The 22,081-nt window shown below is 39.8% G+C and overlaps 1 protein-coding gene across 1 annotated transcript; it reads right to left on the reverse strand.

Moving 5' to 3' along the window:
* Positions 1-1,573: 1,573 nt before the first annotated feature.
* Positions 1,574-14,274, reverse strand: ncaph (non-SMC condensin I complex, subunit H). The gene is made up of 17 exons (XM_061070891.1): positions 14,164-14,274; positions 13,887-13,977; positions 13,611-13,703; positions 12,995-13,112; positions 12,735-12,877; positions 11,604-11,793; positions 11,369-11,451; positions 10,777-10,970; positions 10,519-10,664; positions 9,876-9,982; positions 8,635-8,754; positions 7,420-7,527; positions 5,870-6,013; positions 5,480-5,590; positions 4,009-4,076; positions 2,430-2,505; positions 1,574-1,731 (listed from the first exon to the last, which is right to left on the reverse strand). Exons 3-17 carry the CDS (start codon positions 13,656-13,658, stop codon positions 1,672-1,674), a joined length of 1,716 nt encoding a protein of 571 aa, XP_060926874.1. The 5' UTR covers positions 13,659-13,703; positions 13,887-13,977; positions 14,164-14,274; the 3' UTR covers positions 1,574-1,671.
* Between the last annotated feature and the right edge of the window lie 7,807 nt (positions 14,275-22,081).

Consider the following 22,081-nt stretch of genomic DNA (forward strand, 5'->3'; position numbering starts at 1 on the left):
ACATGTTGTAATACACTTCAACATCACCCTCTTCTGGATCTTACATTTTGATTACTTATTTCTTGTTTCAATGTTATTTGATATTACATTTTAGACAAATTGTTTATTTTTATAAAAATGTTTTGCTTCTTCAATTTGTCAAGGAACTGTGGGTTCTATCCACTTGTTTAATCATGCACCTTTAGGCCAAAGATTTATCCTTTCATCACACTTACTTAATGTTGAAATTACAGAGTAATCATTTCTCACTGTATTGTGTTGTTGTACTTGTATGAAATATTGCTCCCATCTGTGGTTTGCAGCTCATTCCTTTACACAATAACTGAATATCTGTAGATCAGCAGCAATGCCTTGCGTCATAGATTCCGATCAGATAAAGATGTTTCAGCGTCCTGATCCACGTGAGAAATACTTGCCAGTGTGTAGGACTACCACGAATCATGCCTGCTTTCTCAATGAACCAGTGAAAGAATAAATATAACCGCAGATCACCACAGGACTTCTGGAACTCCAATGTGTTTCTCAGCAGCGACTCCTCCCTGTCCCACAGCTCCTTGACGTAATGATGTTAAGTTAGGTCCCACCCAACCAGCATCACCAGCCTCGACCAACCGGTTTCACCTCAGCCTTGAGAGGCTGAAATACGGATTAACTGCTGTGGAGTCAGACAACTGCTGCAGGCTACTGAATCATGAGCAGTTAAAAATAATCCAGACCCATTCCATTGAAAAAAAAGGTCCATGGTAAAGGCACTGCTCATTGCATTCTTGATAAATTGTATGGAGACAATATTTTGGCAAAAACATTTTCAAATGTGTGTGGAGATGTGTTTATCTCAAACTAAGTGTGTGTGTGTGTGTAATCAACTCAATAATTGTGTAAGGGAATATTTTAAAAGGTAGGGTTGGTAATTTATTATCTTCTTGAGAACCACTTCATAAGTCGTCTGAAAAACCCCCATTGTAAACAACTTTTTTAAGTTATGGACCTTTAAGGTTCAGTGTGTAGAATTTAGTGACACCTAGTGGTGAAGTTGCAACTCAATACCCCTCACCTCATCCTCCCCTTCCAAACATGAAAAATAACCTGTTAGCCTTCAATTACCATAAAGCTCAAAAGGTGTTTAGTTTGTCCAGTTTGGATGACTGCAAAAACATGGCAGCTTCCATTGAGAGGACCCGCTCCTGATGTAAATATAAAGTATTTTAATATAAGGGCCTATTCTAGGGTAAAGAAAACAATAATTTGTCCAATTTAGATGAAACACACTTGTGAAAACATCACTAGGATTATTTGATATTCAATTTCTGCCAAAAGATCCCTTTGACCTACATCTTACACACTGAACCTTTACACATGCATTTTAGGAAAAAGTCTTTATTTCTTTTGACAATATAATTTTTTTTGCAGAGGTTGACCAGTTAAATTATCTACAAAAAGCATTGATAGTACGAGAATAAAAGGAAAGTACCTTGAAACAATATTCAAGACTCAATTTATGAATTGTACTTTCAGTGTTGCATTTAAAATGAATAAAAACATAATACCTAAACAAGATAGCATCACATGGAAACATCAGATATTACACAGAGTAAAAATAGATGAATAAGTAGAGAATGGCACAAATAAATAGCACTGGTTCTCCATAAAACATCCCATCATTATTTCTTCTCAGTGGCCTTGTCTGATGATGATATCTGACATGTCATCCACCTTCACCAACTCCAAATTCTGTTAAAAAAAACAACAGAAAAACAAATTGTAATAAATACTTGTTATAATAACACGTGTAATATGTTCACCAATATTTGTCCTAGTTCATTTCTACATCTTTGGTTTTAAGTGTGAGTAATAAATTAGAGTGACAAACTCTTCATTCAAATATCAATTGGGATTCATAATTAATACAACATATATCAAACTTCTATTGAAATGTCAACAGAAAAAGCAACAGTTTGACTTTGACTGAAAATATGCTTATTCACTTCCTCATGAGAGTTTAACAAGTAGATGATTATCACTCTTGGGTGTGTGTTTGTGAAGCAATCAACAGGAGGCATTGCTGCATAAAGCAGCTTAAAGCAACACCAACACTGGAAACAAATTGTACGCCCGATGCTCTCCAAACATAAAACAAAATCCACATACCAGCACTTCTAAACACAATGTGCAATAAAACCAGACAGTGGAAATGACTATTCACAGTTTTGATCTCAACAGTACATTGGAGCATAATCCCATTTCCCTTGCCTTCACACTTTGTTATGGCAAGACTCACTGGGAGCTGAAAAGCTTTGTGTTTAATGGATAGAATGCTAGACTTTTAATTTTGCCTAAACTTCTTAAAGAAGAAAACCATTGTTACAGATACACAATATATACAACTGTATAAAAAGTAATGTTTAATATTGAAATTGTATAACACTCACCTTTTCATTGGCGAGATGAAGCAAAGCGACAAACGCTAGAGGGACCGACAGGTTCTGGGCCATTGTGTTAGGCAATCTGGACACAGACAGACAAGAGACACACACAACACAGTTTTACTTTGGTTCATTCACCTGGTGCCTCGAAGGAAGATGTCATTTTTAGCTCTGCTGCCAGATACATCACAGGGTTTGAATGATGTACATCTGTCAGGCTATTTCGGAAATGATAACACAGACATCTACGTTCGCTTCCTGATTGGTTCTTATCAGTCCCGACTCGTCCGCTAGTGGTGAATGCAACATAGATAATGTATGAGCAGCGCCGTAAATGCTGTCAGTTGTGTTAGTACCATTTCCACCTTTTCATCAGTCTAAAAGAAGACACTCCTGCTGTTACTTTTCACCTCTGTTCCTCATTCTGACTGTTTTCTGCAGCAAAGCAACCAACTGCAGATCGGACAAACAGACAGTTCACATGAATGGTCTGGGAATATGTATTTTCTGATGTGTTTGAATGGATGGAGATCAGTTCGGATATAGGAGCTATTACTTATCTGTAAAGAGAGCTTTATTTTTTTTAAATGAACACATTAGTGTGGACGTGGCCTCAGGCTGACACACAATAAATGGGGTTTTGGTTCACAGGCCACAAAACATTCACACAAGCTCAAACTCGGAACTGTTTCCTCTTTCAAGCCTGTATTTCTCCATGAAGACTGTGTACCTTGGGGGATGAAGGCTCACAGGGGCAGCGTGAATGTGATAATATGCAACTCTGTGGGTGAAGATTCTGGACACATTGGAGAAGGCACATACCCCATTCTTCACCCTTTAACAACAGTGACTGTGTAGAGTTAGTGTGAGGAGTGGTTAAAAAGTGGAAACCCAGCAAACCACTTTCAATGGAACGTAGCGAAATCCTGCACAAAATGTGGCGGGTTGATGTCATCTGCAAATTATCATATTCACGATATAATTGCATTATATTTGCATGCTTCCTGTTGTCAGCTGGTTTCACTCTATTAAGCCATTTGCTGCTCCCCTACCATCTCTGCTTGTACAGTATTTTAATATTTTTTTCTGTTTCCATTATTACTAAAAGGACCCGTATGAATTTATGACTAAAAGTAGAGGCTGTATTTGAACAGTTAATTATATGGTTGGGGTATACTGGGGCGTTCATTTATTATTTGAAATTTGACCATTCATCCGAAAGTGGGGGTAGGCTTTATATTATAACTTTAATTACCTGTTTGAATTCAATATTGTAGAGCTGATTCGACTGGGATTTGCTAGAAGTGCTTAGGTCTGAAACCAGGAAAGACACTTGTCCAATGCTTGGTTGATTTGTATTTCATTAACCAGCTGTCATTTCCAAGCTGCTGCTCTACTAGTTGTTGCTGTTTTCATAACAGCGACTTTGGGGATTAAGAATGATCCAAATCCACAGTTTGGTCCATACCCCAAATGTCAAAATAGCAAGAACACATATTTGCACATAATGCTGTTATGGTGAGTGCAGCTTAGTCATTATTATTGCTCATTAGTGGCGTGCCATGGCGAGGTGGTCTGCTGGTACCTTTGAAGCAACGTCTTTGTAGTTTGACTGAAGACTTTCTCCCCACACACCTCTGATTTCTCCACCACCTGCAGAGAAAATAAAGGCGTATCTAATCACATGGACACGAACACACAGCATCAAGGAGAACGGAAGAAACAGACGAGCAGCGTTTCAAACATTAAATTGATGAATTTAATATCTACAGACCAGACTTTAAATATTCAGACAGTTACTTATTTTTTCCTTCAGGCCCTCTCCTTCAGCACATCCAATTTGAAATTAAACAATAGATAATACATGAAAGTGCCAAGTCTCAGCTGTAATTTTAGAAGGTTCTCATTATTATTGAAAGAACTGCATCAAAAATCATAATGAGCCCAGACTTGGCCTGATTCGAGAATGGCCATTTAGACTGAGGTGGACTTTTCGGACAATATAATGGGGAAAGAGGTAAAGAAGATAACAAAGAGGCAAATAAAAGCAAAAATCTATGTGAGAACATCAAGAAGGTACAAAAGTGAGTCTGGTACATTTTAAATCAGGACGCAGGAAGAAAAAAAAAAGTGAACAACCCGACAGTAGACCAAGGAGCACAAGTTTTGTGGATGATCAAACATTTGTTTTTGCATGGTGACCTTGTGGACTGCAAAGCAAGTCGGGAATGCTCTGGGAGAGCTTCCCCAGGAAAGATACTAAAGCTATTTTCAGACATGAACGCAGTACTATGTCCACACAATTGTGTCCAGACATTCTCCACAGTTTTTATTTCGCATTTGAAAAAGACAGCTGGAGATTTTACACTCAGACCCATTGACAACAACCCAGAATTCTCCTGAGTGTTCATGTGAGGGGTGGCGCATCAGGCAGATGCAGGACGTTATGATTCATTCCGCTGCAGAGATCACATTTTCTTGACATCTCTATTTGTTTTCGGTTTGTTTTTTTACCCTCATCTTAGCTTCTGTTGCTCAGAAACATCCTCAACACACCCACTAGCTCTCTGGGAATCCTGCTGGGATCTCCTATTGTTTTCTCACACAATCTTATTGCGACTCATTATCTGGACCGGGGGGGCTGGGAGGAGAAAAGTCTGGAGCTTCTCACTCGAACATTTATGTTCTCACATACAAACTCAAATGCATGTCTGAAAGCAGCTTATGTGTCTTGTGATATTTATAGATCAAAGACTTCAGGCACTGACTGCAAAGGATTTTCCACAAAATATCTTTGATGGTCATGCTTATCTGTCGATTTCCTTTTCAAGTTAACATTTGTTTAATGGGGAATATCTCCCACACGGTTCTTTCTATATTGTCGTAAACCTTTTCAAATTAAAAGCTGAAAAATGGCACTTTGATGTTACATCCCGTTTTTATATAATTTAAAGTTTTACGCAAAAACAGAGCCTGAAAAACTGAACTAACTTTCCTCATATTTACAGTCCATAAAATAAAAGCTGATACATGGCTCCTTTGTCAGTGTAAAATACCTCTGTGGGTTTTTCCGGGCTCTCAGTGAGGAGAGTCCACATGCTCGTCTTCAGTCTCTTCATGTCCATTTTCTTTGCAGTCTTTGCGTAGTTGATCTCAATCTTGTTGACCTACAGGAAAAAGCAGACCTGAATTATACTCAGCCTATGCACCCCTAGCTTTAAGATGTTCAGAGTTACAGCCTGTAATTGAGGTCAGGAAGTTGAATTCCATTGTAAGGAAGATCCTTTGACTTATCGAACATGATAAAACAGCTTTAGTTCCAGACACTATTGTGCAACATTGTGTCTTGAAGAGATTATTTTAGAAGCTTTAGAGCAGAGGGATTATACTTCTAAGGCAAAGACCTATGTACAGCTTAACCTGCACTGAAATCTTGGGTCACTCACCCTGTGTGGTTCAGGTACCAAATCCTCCTCCCCATACGTGGAGATGTTCTCCAGATCTTGAGATGGTGGAGGTAAACTGTCACTTGAAGGCTGTGTATCGTCTGAACCGGCAAACCCTTCAACATCATCATCACTGTCGCCACCCTGAGGAGGAGGATGGACAAAGACACAAGGATGAACATTTAAGACTTGGCTACTAATCAGTTTCTGCTGTGACAAGCACTTGTCGATGTCGACAATTCTCTCTTGTAACTTAGAATATTAGAAGCTCTCAAACTAAGCAGATTCTTCAGTGCAGTATTTGGTAGTTCAATCTGGTGTTCATGCAAAGGAAGCATGGACAGGGTCTGACATACCACAGATTTAATGACTGTTAAGTATCACATGTTTAAAAGATCCACCCTGCTCACCGAATCTCAGTTCCTCTAGTAGGCAGTACCATATACTCAGGCATATGTGATCGGCAAAGGACAAAACCCCCCAGGAAGTTATACAGATACCCCATGCTCATAGCATAATATTTAAGCTATGGAGGCTTGTTGCATCCATGTCCTGGCTTTACAATAGCAACACACATCATGAGTCATGATGCTTCCTGCTTGAGTTAACACATGGTTTATTAACACACAAGTAGGGTTGCAAAATTCCGGGAATATTCAAAGTTGGAAACTTTCCATGGGAATTAACGGGAATATACATGAATTAACGGGAATAAACTGGAAATGTTGTGGGTAATTTATACTAACTGTATTTACCCTGTCATATACTGACATAAATATAAACATTTTGTTTTGTCATAGGCTGATTTGAGCCCTGAGGAAACTTTGGGCACTAGACTATATGCTTCTGCATCGTTGTGGCATTGTTAACAATGGTCTTTTCACAGTATTTGCAAATGTACACAGCCTTTCCTTCTACATTGGATGGGGTGAAATGCCTCCATACATGAGATAGTGCACGTGGCATTGTTCTGTAGAATAAGATGAGAAAAAGGTTTGTAAAAAACCACTAATGCAATGCCAGAGATATAAATAGTTAGCCAAACAATTGGAATCATCTGTAAACATATTTTACAATTGATGGATAAATGAATGGAAATAGGCTAGATGAACAGATGAACAATCCTCAATAAGCATGCTAATATATATTCCCCAGTAATATCATTGAAACTTACCTGACTAGTCCTGCACACTACAGCAGGCCTCAATCAGGCCTGCTGTAGTGTGCAGAATGCTGGGAATTATCTGTGCATGTGATGGAAGAATGCACAGTGGAGGGTTGAAACTCAACATGCAGCGTGTGCTGCATTCCATACATCTTTAAAATAGAGTTTTGAATGATGTTTTTATTGCTCAGCGTTTAATTTGCGTAGTTTTTTTTTTTTTTTCAAAATTCCCAAAATTCCAGAGCTTAATTTCCCATGGAAAGTTTCCGGAAATTTACCGGAAAGTTTCCACCCCTTTGCAACCCTACACACAAGTAGTGCTGCTCAATCATTCAACATAGGCCGCATACACATTAGTCTTGGTCATAGGAAGGTGGTTTCAGACCTGGAGACCTGGACAGAAGTTGGCTGTGTCGTTGGCGTTGTTGTAGTCATAGTCTCCGATACCTTCTCCAAGCTCTCCAGACAACCTCTTCTGGCCTTCTTGACTCAACTAGGGGAATCAGAAACAAATATATCATTCTTAATAAGACACAAAAGATCTCTATTTAGTCATAGATATTAATTGGATGTCATATAGTTTCTATGATTTGTGAATATTTCTCGAATGTTTGTATTAATTGAAGTGATAATGATGCCTTACTCCAACTTACATCTGAGTCATGTGGGATATCAGAGCTGTAGAACAGTAGTGACAGTAGAGTCTTATCCCAAACCGAAATATGGGTGTCAAGATATTCCACCATTGACGATAATGGCATAAGTACCTTATGAATTAGTGATATTATGTTAACAATACACATGCAAATATTGTTTGAATCAATCCAGCACCTCTTAAATAATTTACCCTTCTTTCCACCGTGATGCAGTAACTATCCGGTTCACACTTCCAACACTGTAGTTATGTGATAAATTATAATTATAATTTCTTCCATTTGTGTTGAGCAAATCCTCCCCCTTCTCTCAGTGCGAGTAGTAAGGCACCATTGCAGAAACTGCTGTTTTTGGCTCACATTTCTGTGTATGTGTGTGTGCGTACACGTGTGTCGAGTCGCAAATAAAGTAAGTCGGCGATGACGATGTGAAACTTTAGCATTAATATATTAATGGGAAAATTGTTCTATTTAAAAAAGTTGGAATATTATGAGTACCATGAACTATTTGTATTGTAATTTCTTTGTTATATCCGGTTGATTTATTGTTTTGTTTGTACGTTGTTTATTTACAGTATAGTTCTCACAGGGTGACTGAGGACGGATGTACCAGAGAAGTGCTCCAAAAATTAAACGCTCATTGTGAAGAACCGAACTGTGTCTGCGTTGTTGTGAGGAGAGCTACACCCTCAGTGGATTATTTTGGCCACAATAATTATTTATTGACAATCTGGTACATGTAAATATTATACTAGAGCACTACAAAGCTACTGCAAACTATACCTTTTTCTACATTCAGTGATGACAAACTAACTAAATTCCCTGTTGGTCTGCTAAAATGATGAACCACACGGTTGATATGATTCTATAAACAAAAACTGAATTCTGTGTTTATGCATCTTTGCTTTCACAGGACCCGTCTGCTTGCAGGAGTAGTGAGGTCTCACCGAGCTGGAGGGTTTGAGGTTGAGCTGGGACAGAGTCTCTGGGGGAAACTGGAAGTCTGCTGGTAGAGTCGTCTTCTTATTGCTGGCACTGAGGGCAGACTTACTGTTGGTGGTGGCCGCCTGTGAAGGGAACACAGACAATATTAGATTCAGTTCAGAAACAAAGAGTCTATTTCATAAACTCATTAACTTAAAACTTTAAAGATCTTAGTCAGTCTCTCATAAACCTAGACAGTGATATCACTTTTTGCAGATCTGTTTTTGTTTAACTGAAGTAGATTACTAGAGCTAATACTGTCCTGGCACCGACCACAAGATGCAGATTCCATAAGCCCGACATAAAAGACCCCAAGCCGATAACTGTGACACCTCTGCATCACACATAATTCCCAAAGCACTGAACGCCACGTTGCTATGGGTATTACACAATAGCCTTAACGCCTCTACATTTCGATTGATGAAACATGTTAAGACCGAATTCAGGCCTCCGACTCTCTGAGATGACAAAATAAAGCTCTGGGTTGTAGAACCATAGAACATAAAACCTTTTGAGTTTCAGTCCACAATCACCACCATTATTTAGACAATGATAATGGTATAAAAAGTACAGTCAGCATCATCAAGAGGAATTTTGTAATGACATGGCATGTTATAACTGTTACTGCAGCTCAGCCACCTGGTAATGTCCAGAACAATGTGATGTATTCTGTATTATATTTACTGTATGTGACAATAAGAAATCCTGACTCTTCTGTGATTATTTGAATACACTCAACAAATTTAACAACAGGCACCCTAGTTAACATGGACAGGGTAAGTACATTGTCTGATAGTTTCTCTGGAATAAATACTAACTGATATTTAAAAGAGGAGTAGGGCCATTCCCCCCCATTCCTTCCAAATAAAAAACAACCCATCACTCAATTTTTGTAAAGTTTAGAGATTTAGATCTGCATCATTGACATTTTCGGTACCAACAAATCAAGTAATTTTGTCTTCATTACGGCAGGATTATGATTATAAACTGTTAACCTCAGACTTAGTTTAATCTTATATATCAATGCCGTTTAATTCTCCCAGCAGCAACAGAAATATCCCCCATCATAACCCTACTGGTGATTTGTATAAATATGACCGTATAAGCATATATCCTGCCAAACTCAGAACTTCCTTTAATACTACAAACCAGGTAACATCAAATATTGCCAGTATCATTCGCTGAATATGTTAAAGGTTTTTACCCTTGTGGTGCGGAAGAAGGTGTCAAAGTTGACATCCTCATTGAAATCTATTTCAAAGGTCTTCTTGGGCTTCCTTTTACGTGTCTCCTTGTCAGGCAAATGGTCCACTATAGGAGATTGAGTAAATGAAAAGACAGACATAAATATTACTCTCCCCACAGTGCAGGGACAGAGGGCAACCAGTAGAATCTTCTCAGCTCATCACAGCTTTAAGAAAAATGTGAGCCTAAAAAAATTACACCACTTAAAAGTGTTTTTTAGTTTTTCTTGTTGAGGGTTAAGGGCATAGGATGTTACATCTCGTTCAGCCCTTGGAGGCAAATTGATATGTGTAAATATGGGCTATAAATAAATACAATTTTATTGATTGATAGCTGACTAAGTCTAAAATACATCCTGGTTCCCTCCATAAAAACAAAGAGGAAAAAAAGAATAGAATTACATTACACTGAGGCTTATTTATTGCTTACTACAATAAATGAAGGGGAACATTTTTTTTATTCCAATGGAGTTACAGTACTAGTATGCCCAAAAGTAAATGCATAAATAACAATAAGTAACTTGTCTTTCTCAATGACATCTCAGCTCTACTGTGACACCACTATTGTCTCTAGTTATGTCTTGACACATGAATTTTACTCACATTTGTGCTTTGGTTTGAACTGCCAGTAACCTGGTCCAGCCCACGTGGCCATGGTCTTGGGGCTGAAGTATGAGTACTCCCTGGGCTGAGAGGACAAGTGCATACACATGGTGGCAATGTCTCCCTCTCCGATGGGAATTACATCTCTGTAACACAACCACCAAAAAAAGCATTCAAACATACACATATCTCGGTTAATAGACACTCAGTATTGGCTTTGATCCGGTCGGGCTACTACCCTGCAGCAGAGTATCTTACCTTCCTTTGCCAGAACCAGATGCCTCACAACCCTCTTTGTGCTCCTTGGATCCTTCCTCATTGTCGCCAAATCCTTCCTCATAATCTGCATCAAAGTCTGGGCCATCATCATCTTCTGGTTCAGGCTCGGGCTCAGCATTCACATCAAACACATGATCGCCTTTGTTCATCTTCTCCAGGAGCTGATTCATGGTCTGAAAGAATTGCACAGTTAGACAAGTGGCACACAGAGATCTGACAGTCCCTGCAAACGCAAGTTTGTGCCAAAGAAGACTTTGAGTTCATCATCAGTGTAGTCTTCGGATTATGTTGACAAGCACGTTAAGAGAGAATATAATGTGATGTATCAAATGGTTGTTATTAAGTCCTTTGAAGTTAGCTTGGTGTATCAGAGTCCAAACACGGAACTTATGAATGGACACCAGGGTGGAAGGCTGGGAATCATGATTATTTCTCAAAAGGTTTACCAAAATATGCACTAGTTTCCTGGGGAAATATCAAACTAAAACATTTGATTACTCTGATTACTGCTACAACAGACACAAGGAAACTACTGTCAGCACATGTTGAGAGATGATATGGTATCTCTGACCTGCTCAGGGTTCCAGCTAGTGAAGGAGAAATCCTGCAGCGAGGGGCAGATGGAGCTTTTCTCCTGGGAACGCTGCAGTCCGGCTGGCAGAAATACACAGAACAGAAATCTGAGCTTCAACATTTATAGTGAGCAACAGATTAAAAGATTAAACATCATTAGGTGACTGGGGATCAGAAAAACACTTAATAGGACAGTGTTCAGAGGCATTGTGGGGGTTGGTAAATGCTTTTACCCTTGAACGGAGACGCAGAGACTCCCTGTGGAGGTGGAGGAGAATAAGAAGGTCTTGACTGTAGGAGGGTCATGTAGGAGGGAAAGAGCAACTCGCAACGACTGTTCTCACTGAAGAGAACTGACAGGAAGACGCCGGCTGTGCTGCTCTCATCGAAGGATGAGGCCATCCTGTGAAACATGGGGTCCACCTAGAAAAGAAGGGATCAGACATTTGATCATGTTGATTTTCTTAAGGTGACCAAACAAGGGTCAAGAATAACATGCACAATGCACTGAAATATACAGTAGAGCTCTATGTCTATATTTATGTTACTGTCTTTTAGTCATTTGAAGGTAAGATCAGCATGGGTCACGGAAGGTGATGTGGAGAAAAAAGAAAATGACATTTGCAGAAATAATGAATTGCTTTGTGACCCATGTCTTCAAAGTTCAATGTTATGACTGCAAGAAAGTTGCCTCGGTTTACAACTATGTAAATTGACAACAAAGCTAAAGAAACTATATCACACCAATTACAAAAACTGGCTAAAAAGAAAAAACAGAGGAAGTGCCCATCATCTGAGGAGTTGTGAGGATTAGGTAAATAAAACAGATGGATTTAAAATAATTATGATGGATTTTAAAATGTAAATAGCATTTTGTTCCACTGTTACTACTTATATTTGCTGTTGCATTAAATGTTTCTGAGCTGATTAAACAAAAGAGAGAAGTAAAGAGGTGGATTAAGGAGATTTAACTCTCTACAACAATGATGATGTGCTTTGATGGTTATTCGTAACCATGACATTACTTAAGTTTTATCTGTCTGATAGATTCACTTTGCTCTCTCATCATGCTCACCCTCTTTCATTTACAGATTAGCTCTAACTTGCTCCCCCAGTTAAAATGCAGGCGTTAAAACATTTCTACTTTTAGCATGTATTAAATTAACACCATGCTGCTCTGGAGAGATAAGATATGTGGGGCAACTGTTACATTCATCATTTTCTATTGAAGTGCCATAGAAGACAGTTAATGGACATAATAGGTATACAACTCTTCTACTTGCATTTTGTCCGACAGGTCAACTATCACCCTTTTGGAATCAGGGTGAGTTTGTGAATTTGAATGTGTAAAAATGACACCGTACCTCACACTTCCTCTCAGACTCAGCGCTGTTGATGTTGCTCAGGTTCTGCTCCACTGTCCTCTTTGGAGGCCTCTTTTTCTTTGGCTGTTTCGCCGTCACTTCAGCTCCATCATCATCCCTGTCCCCCTCATTCAGAGCATGGTCTGTTATCAGACAAAAAGCAGAGATAGCGTTTTAAATTCTGAAGGAAAACGCCAGAGAACTTCCTTACTAACTGCATACAGAGTGCATGAAAGAAAGTCCAGTGCTGAGGCGCTCACCCTCTCCAGGTTTGGTCTCAGCTCCCAGGCCACCCAGCACCCTGTAGGCATCAGCATGAACAGCATCCACCCTCACGGCATAGATTTTTGTACTGGCATCCAAAGTGCCAGCTGCAACCTTTAGTGAGGGGACACACGCACACAAATACACTACTGTTTGGCAAAGCACCCACTGCAGGATAGTTTGGTCTTTATCAGAGAGTAAGTGGATAGATTTCTGATCAGCCATAATACAATGCTAGAGAGACAGTGCGCTTTATCAATACATTTAAAGTGAGCTAAAGGCTTTAATGCTTGACTTCATATTTGTGCATGTGAGACAGTTAACAGGTAAAATAATAAAACTTAAAACAGGACCCACAGGCACAAAATCAAACCTAGGTATATTCAAAGTAATCACTTAGATGGTTATCACTGCTGCAATGTAAGATACATATTTCATACTTTGCTGATTTTTTCTACACTTTTCATAACTACAATGTTAACTGGGCTCATAGCTACAGAAGATACAATATGATTTATTTGATTCTATTTAATTAAACCAATCAAAACAATTAAAGACCTTATCTAAGTTATCTTATCTAAGGCTCCTTGAGTTGCTTATAACAATTCATACCTTGAAGTTTGTGATCTCAGAATCCTTCTGTTTGAGAATATCAGCCATGTAATCGATCAGATGCAGACCAAAGGCATTTTTGGTGGTGATTTTCTGCGACAAAGAAAAATATGTATTTGATTAGTTATTTTTTTATGTTCGGTCTTTTTCAACCATAGTAAATGATACATATTATATATAGAGCAAAATAAACACATTCAATACATTTTTCAGAGTGATTACACTTAAAATGCACACTGTGGTTCAGCTATTCCTGCACAGTGCAGGTATACTCACATTCTCAGTGGACAGTTTTATGCAGGTGGAGTAATGCTCTGAGATCTGTGCATTTGACAACTTGGGCACGGCAGCAGGAGTCCCTGCGGCGCTGCATACAAACATGAGATTGTCTTCAAACTCTTAAGATACATACAGGGCAGACAGAAACTTGTTGATACAGCTGCAGTTTTTAGAATTGAAAGGCAGCGGATATTTATACTTCTCTATACCAAGTATTACATGATAAGATGATCAGTAGAGTTGTGCAGATTTGCTAAACGTTGCTCTCTCTTACCTTTGAGATGCAGAGTCATTGATGGTGGAGTCACAGGCACTTTGAAGGTCAATGACTCTTGACCTTCGGCGTTGACGACGTTCCTGCTCATCATCGTTGCCGGGGAAGGCTGCCAGCAGCGGGGTGCTGCAGGCCGCAGGGGACAGGCCCTTGTTCTTCATGGTGGAACTCGACCATCCTGCTCGTACCCGGGAGACGGGTGTGGAGGCTGCACTCATCTTAGCTAAAGACAGAGAAACAACTTTAACCTTCCAGAAAATGGAATGCTCAGAAAGATAAAGGTAAAACTGGTAGCTGAACATGCTAAGAGGTATGTGAGTTTCAATAAGGATTTATACAAATTTGAATGTCGCACAACATGTGCAGATGACACAGATTTTTCCATATCTTAAATACTTTCAGAAATGATGCTTACAGAAACATGCAATACTTTGTGTGACATCATTTAATAGTTTTCAATCAGACTGTGAAAAAGTGGATTTGCAGTATTCGGTCACATGTAAAGAAAACGACTTGGCCGGAACTTGCAATAGAACCTCACATGGAAACAATAATTTTAGCTGGATGAAGTATTCTGTATTCATACCTCAGAGCACAGTTGGTTTTAATATTATCTGTTCTAACTTTGAGCCTAATTTAATTCCAACAGCTCCCTTATGCGAGGGCTGCACCCTTTATTAGAAAAGACTTAAGTCCCTTATGATTTATTATAACTTCACATGCGTCAATGTTTGTTAGAACTTTGTAATGTAGGTCACATTACAAAGTTCGAACAAGCATTTCCCTTGCTTCCTTTTGAATGTGTTCTAAGTGTGTTGTGCGTGTTTTACGTGTGCTGACGTCGTGACTATGGCTTGAGTCGTGTTTTTGGATTTGAATGAGCTGAGACCTAGCCTGAACGTCACATAAACAAAAGGACTCCACGTTCTTCTGAAAAGTGGAAAAACAAAGAGGTACTGCCCACGCTAACGTTAGTAAGTTCACTGACTAATAACAAGTTGAACCTGCACTGAACACCATGAGAAGACCTCTGCAGCAGCTCAATGAGGGTCGCCCCCTTTACGTGGTGCAAGGCATAACAACGCTAGCTTCGGTTAGCATGAGCTAACGTGAGATAACGTGAACGTGTTCTCCCTGGCATTTTCTGCAAACTAATACACAGAAGCTTCGCAGTCCCACTTGTTGTATCCACTCAACATACCTCAGGACGTCTAATATCCGACTGAACTTGACTGCGGGTCCTTACAATCGGTGATGTGCGAGGGGAGCGCAGAGCAGGCTCCACTTTGTCTTCCTGTTCAGCGTTTGAATTTTTGCGCCGAACGGTTTACGTAACACCGTTTACGTCATGACGTTAAGCCGCACCCACGCTGTTTTTTTCGAATGAATAACAACAATACAAGGAAAGAGAGTTCACGGTCTACAACCGCAGGAACCTGAGTTTTATCCACTAAATTCAGTTTAGGTTTCACTTTATTATCAGACATAGTGTGTTGTTTCCACTGCACTGCACTGGTGCGAAACACCAACAACACCAATCAAATATTAGAGATCAGAGTCCAAAACCCCAAAATACTGAGTTTTATCAACTAATTTCCTCTCAAGTATCAATTTATTATCAGCCACAAATTTTTTAGTGCACATGTGTGTAACAACAACAACAACAGCAATAAACGAATTGATCAAAATTAATGGAAATGATTATGCTTTGTGTATATGCTCTGCATTTTTAATGTAAAGATCTATGTTTAAAAACAATTATACAGACAATTTGATGATGACAATATGGTGTAGGTGGAGGACACTCTGCTGTGAGTTAAATGAAACAACAGTGTAATGAAGTTCAATGAAAGTGGCATTAACCCAGCATATGTTGTATACGTAAATTTACATATCATCAGATTAAGGCTTAACACTTTAAGTGCATAGTGGAAATGTGCAGATCTGATGTTTGTAACTGAGTTTAATGATTTCATCTTCAGGGCCTATCCCCAACACATCCCCTAGGGCAAACTCTGTAGTGACACTGTCTTTCATCACCGTGGTGACAGGATCTTTCTTTAAAGGTTCAGTGTGTAACATTCAAGTGAAAGGATCTGTTGGCAGAAATTACATATAAAATTATCCTAGCGATGTTTTCACTAATGTGTTTCATCTAAATTGTACAGATTGGGGTTTTATTTGCCCTTAAATTGACCTTTTTATTGAAACGCTTCACCTTTAAATACTTTATTTACTTTACTTACTTTAATTAGTCAAGTCAAGTCAAGTTTATTTGTATAGCCCACATTCACAAATAACAATTCGTCTCATAGGGCTTTAACATTGTGTGACATCCTCTGTCCTTAACCCTCAGCAAGAGTAAGGAAAAACTACTAAAAACCCTTTTCACAGGTAAAAATATGTAGAAACCTCAGAGAGAGCCACAGGTGAGGGATCCCTCTCTCAGGACGGGCAGAAGTGCAATAGATGTCAGGTGTAAGAAAACATCATCAGGATTTTTAGCAGCATCGATGAGGGTAAACATTTTTCAATACTATGTGTCAGGCAGTCCCGCTGCAATCACAGTCTCTGGCCAGCAGCCAGCAAGACCACGATCCAGCATCAGGATGGGATCCACTATAATCCACAGTCATTGTCCACCGCCGCCAGTTAGAATCCATTATCAGCTGCCGCCTCGGTCGTGGTCCCTCATCATCCGATGCCAACGCGACAAAGGATCCTCCATTACAACGACGATCAGCTGGCACGATACAGAATCCACCGAACTGGATCCACCATTGCGACCTCTGACGCGCGATCCACAATCATAATCCATGGTGTGGCCACAGCTGTGGCCCTGCATATGGAGAAAAGGAAGGAGAAGCAGGAAAGAGAAGCTCCGTGTGTCTTGTGTCATAAATTCCCTGTGCGTCTTAGCATCATCAGGGGTTTTTGCCATTTAATCAATTTTGGAACATCGCACTAATTACCTCTAACTATAAGCTTTATCAAAAAGGAAGGTTTTGAGTCTACTTTTAAACGAACAGAGCGTGTCTGCTTCCCGAACTGAAAGTGAGAGATTATTCCACAGGAGTGGGGCTTGATGACTAAAAGCTCTGGCTCCTACTCTTCTTTTAGAGACTTTAGGGACAACAAGTAAACCTGAGTTCTGGGATCGGAGTGCTCTAGTAGGTTGATATGGAACTAACATCTCTTTAAGGTAAAGAGGTGCCATATCATTAAGGGCCTTGAAGGTGAGGAGGAGAATTTTAAATTCTATTCTTGATTTTACAGGAAGCCAGTGTAGCGATGCTAATACTGGAGAAATGTGCTCTCTTTTCTTAGTTCTCGTCAGGACACGTGCTGCGGCATTTTGGACCAGCTGCAGAGTCTTTAACGACTTGCTGCTGGAGCCTGATAATAGTGAATTACAGTAGTCCAGTCTCGATGTAACAAAGGCGTGGACTAGTTTTTCTGCATCTTTTTGCGAAAGAACATGTCTGATTTTTGAGATATTACGCAAGTGGAAAAACGCGGTCCTAGAAATTACTTTTAAGTGACTATTAAAGGACAAATCAGGATCGAAGATCACTCCCAAGTTCCTGACTGTGTCATTGGAAGCAAGGGCAATGTCATCTAGCGCAGCTATATCATTAGATAATGTTTCTCTAAGGTGTTTAGGGCCGAGTATTATAACCTCTGTTTTATCTGAGTTTAATAAGAGAAAATTGCGGGTCATCCAGGTGTTTATGTCCCTGAGACATGCTCGAAGTTTAGTTAATTGATTACTTTGATCAGGTTTTATTGACAAATATAACTGGGTGTCATCCGCATAGCAGTGGAAATTTACCGAGTGTGTCCTGATAATGTTTCCTAGTGGAAGCATATATAATGAGAATAAAATTGGGCCGAGCACAGACCCCTGTGGGACACCATGGTTAACTTTGGTGCGCACCGATGACTCATCATTGATTTGAACGAATTGGGAGCGATCAGCAAAATAAGATTTAAACCAGTTTAAGGCCGTTCCTTTAATGTTAATTAACTGTTTTAGTCTCTCTAATAAAATTTGATGGTCAATTGTGTCGAATGCTGCACTGAGATCTAAAGGCTCTTATATACTACTACGTGTCCGTTTCTCGGAGAGTTCTCAGCAGGGGGCAAAGACTCTTTTTGATTTTTACTTCTCCGTCAGTCTATGTCTGGAAAAAATTCACCGCCAAACCCATAGGTGGCGCAACGGAAGACGAGCTCAGAGAAGCCTACCCCATTTGGGAAGAAGAAGTCCACGTGTCTCTGTTGACATGTTAGCTTGCGTCCCACACACTGAACCATGGCAACTAACAGAACTAAATAAAGTGACATCCCTCGGGTCAAAATGCTGATGTAATCGTTTCTTAGCGCAGCGGTTCCCGGTCTTGTTTCCGAACTGTGTTGCTGATTCCACAGCTTGAATCTGCTTGAGGCTACATGTAGCTAGAAGCTACACGGACCTAGCTCCCCCCAGCTTCCACACACAGTCAGCAGGGACTCCCGACACTAACTACTACTATCCAGTGTTTGCTTCTAACCTGACGGTATTATAGAAACAGTGTCATGATAGAAGTGGAATTAAAGTCGTGACGGCGGGTTCTTGCACTGTTACCACCGCAGTTAGCATGGTGACTAGCCTAGCCCGCTAGCCTAGCCTGCTAGCGCCGTTTTGAAAGCTCGTTATAACCGTCTGTGACCGTGCACACATGCCCTCAGTGCTCGAACGAGCCACCGTCAGCCGGACAACTCCGCTGGCTTAACACACACGTCACATTAATCGTAGAATCATAGTTGTGTTTGGGTTTGATGCTACATGGAAGTAAACAGGAAGTAAACAGGAAGTTTGAGGTCCGGAAATACGGAAATGACGTCATACGGAAATGATGTCGTTCGCGGACCAATCACAGCCAAGAGCGGTCCGTCGGGTCTCCAACATGAAGACGGATAGTTAGAAAAATCAGACGTGTACGAAAAGCTGTACGAAGCATTCGGAGAGGGCGTTTCACGACGGATAGGGCGGTCTTATCTGTCCGTAATAGAAGAAACGGAGAGGCATAAATTGGCCTTAACAGAACGAGGACAGACACAAGTCCCTGATCTGAAGCTATTAGAAGGTCATTAGTGACTTTTGCCAGGGCTGTCTCTGTGCTGTGATTGGTTCTAAACCCAGACTGAAAGTCTTCATATATATTATTTTCCTGGAGAAACTCACACAGCTGATTGGCTACAACTTTTTCTAAGATTTTAGATAGGAAGGGGAGATTAGATATTGGCCTGTAATTTGCTAAAACCTCTGGGTCTAGGGTGGGTTTTTTGAGTAGGGGTTTGATTACAGCTATTTTAAAAGACTGTGGTACATAGCCTGATGATAATGACAGATTGATTGTGTTAAGTAACGAATTATCTATTAGGGGCAGAATTTCTTTAAGTAATTTTGTTGGAATCGGATCTAAAATACAGGTTGTTGGTTTAGAACCTGAGACTATTTTGGTAAACTGATCACGGGTGATCAGAGAGAAGCTGTCTAAATAATGGGAAGGATTCTCAGCCGTTTCTGAGATCTCTGTTGTTGGGTGGGTATTAGTGCCAATTGAGGGCAGGAGATGATTGATTTTATTTCTAATAGTTAGAATTTTATCATTAAAAAAGGTCATAAAGATATTGCTATTTAGGGATCGAGGAATACTGGGTTCGGTGGAGGTGTGACTCTCTGTCAGCCTGGCTACAGTGCTGAAGAGAAACCTGGGGTTGTTTTTATTCTCTTCTATTAGTTTTGAATAATAGGCAGCTCTTGCTTTGTGGAGAGCCTTTTTATATTCTTTAACACTACTCTTCCAGTCTAGGAGATTTTCAACACTGTTGCTGGAGCGCCACTTCCTTTCTAATTTTCTTGATATTTGTTTCAACTCATGTGTCTTGGAATTATACCACGGAGCTAATTGACTATGTTTTACACATTTCTTTTTTAGAGGCGCTATTGAGTCTAATGTTAATCGTAATGAGTCTGCAGAGCTATCTATGAGGTGGTCAATCTCAATAGAACTCGGGTTTTTAAAGAATTTGTTGTTTATGTCGACGGATAATACGGGTTTAAATCTAATCGGAATTATTTCCTTAAATTTAGCTACAGCACTATCAGGTAGACATCTAGAAAATGAGTTTTTTATTAGGGGCATATATTCAGATAGTGAAAAATCGAAGGTTATTAAATTATGGTCTGATAGTACTGGATTGCGCGGAAGTACTGTTAAATGTTCAATTTTGACACCGTATGATAGCACAAGGTCAAGTGTGTGGTTACAACAATGAGTAGGTTGATGTACACACTGACTGAAACCAATTGAGTCTAGTATTGAAATAAATGCTACGCTCAGGCTATCTTTATTATTGTCAACATGAATATTAAAGTCACCAACAATAATAATTTTATCGGTCTTTAGGACTAGGTTTGATAAAAACTCAGGGAATTCTGTTAGAAATTCAGTATAAGCCCCAGGAGCACGATAAACTACAGCAAATGTGATTGGCTGTTGGTGTTTCCTGGATTGACGTGGAAGACTAAGAACAAGACATTCAAATGAGTTGTAGCTGAGTTTAGGTTTAGGATTAATTGATAGACTGGAGTTAAAAATAGCAGCAACTCCACCTCCTCGCCCGAGTTCCCTGGGGACGTGTGAATTTAAATGACTGGGGGGAGTAGATTCATTTAAACTGACATATTCATCAGGATGCAGGCACGTCTCAGTAAGGGACAATAAATCTATATTGTAGTCTGAGACTAGTTCATTAACTAAGATAGCCTTTGAGGACAGTGATCTAATGTTTAAAATACCACATTTGAAAATGTTTCTGAGAATGCGAGCCGCCTAGTGGGCCACTTTTGGTAAGCAGAACTGGCGCTGCGGGATGAACCGCAGCGCAAGTGCAAATATGTTATACTTACATCTGGAGCCGATCCTCTCTATGGAGGCCGCCATGTTGTTTTACAAACACTTGTGACAATATGAAGAGAGAGAATCTGTTCACCTGTGATGGGGTGTGAGTGTTTGAGCGCTCTCTCTTCCGCCACTCAAAATCTAGCGCCCCCTGCAGCTTCCACTTTGCTTTCTTCTCTTTTTTCAGCCTCCTCTGGATCGACAATGAGAATGAGGTCATGTTGTTCTGCAGAATCCTCTGACCTCAATATTTGTTTGCAAAGTTTTACTGTGAAACCTGTCTCGCCTCCACAGCTCCCACAGCTTCCAAGGGGAAAAATATGATACTGCACTGGTCAGTCTATTCAGACTATTTGAGTTTAATTTGTGTTTATGTACAGATTTTGACTTGCTCGTACAGTCATAATATATATATATATCATATTTCATAAAAAACATTGCTGTGAAAAGGTTCCTTATGATGTACATTCTCATGTATGCTCTTTTATTTTAATTGTAATTTTTATTCTATTCCTTTTACGTTTCTTCTTCTCTTGTCTCATCCTGGCGTACCAACTGAGTTTCCTTGGTGTGGGATCAATAAAGTTTGATCTAATCTTATCTCTAATCTCCCCTGTGTCTCACGCTCTGTCTCACCTGTGTCTCAGCTTCTGTCCCTCAGAGGATCTTAACCTGGAGACCAACCACACCAGAAAAGAGAAAGATACATGACTGTGTTCTGAATGTTCATATGATACGATGCCAGTGGAACCTCAGGTTGTGGGTGAGTGGAACGATAACTGGTTTATAACAGGTCTCAGTGTTAGTGGTTGTAGAAAGATGTAAATAAGAACAGGAGCTACTTGTATTTAGGCACCAACCTTTATTTGTTTGTGTCATCTCAGCTCCTCGCAGTAACACATTCTGATAAACTTTTAAAAAGTAACTTAGTTACTTTACAGATTACTTGATTTTAAAAGTAACTTAGT

This window comes from Limanda limanda, chromosome 5 (assembly GCF_963576545.1).
Source record: "Limanda limanda chromosome 5, fLimLim1.1, whole genome shotgun sequence".
Classification (NCBI taxonomy): domain Eukaryota; kingdom Metazoa; phylum Chordata; class Actinopteri; order Pleuronectiformes; family Pleuronectidae; genus Limanda; species Limanda limanda.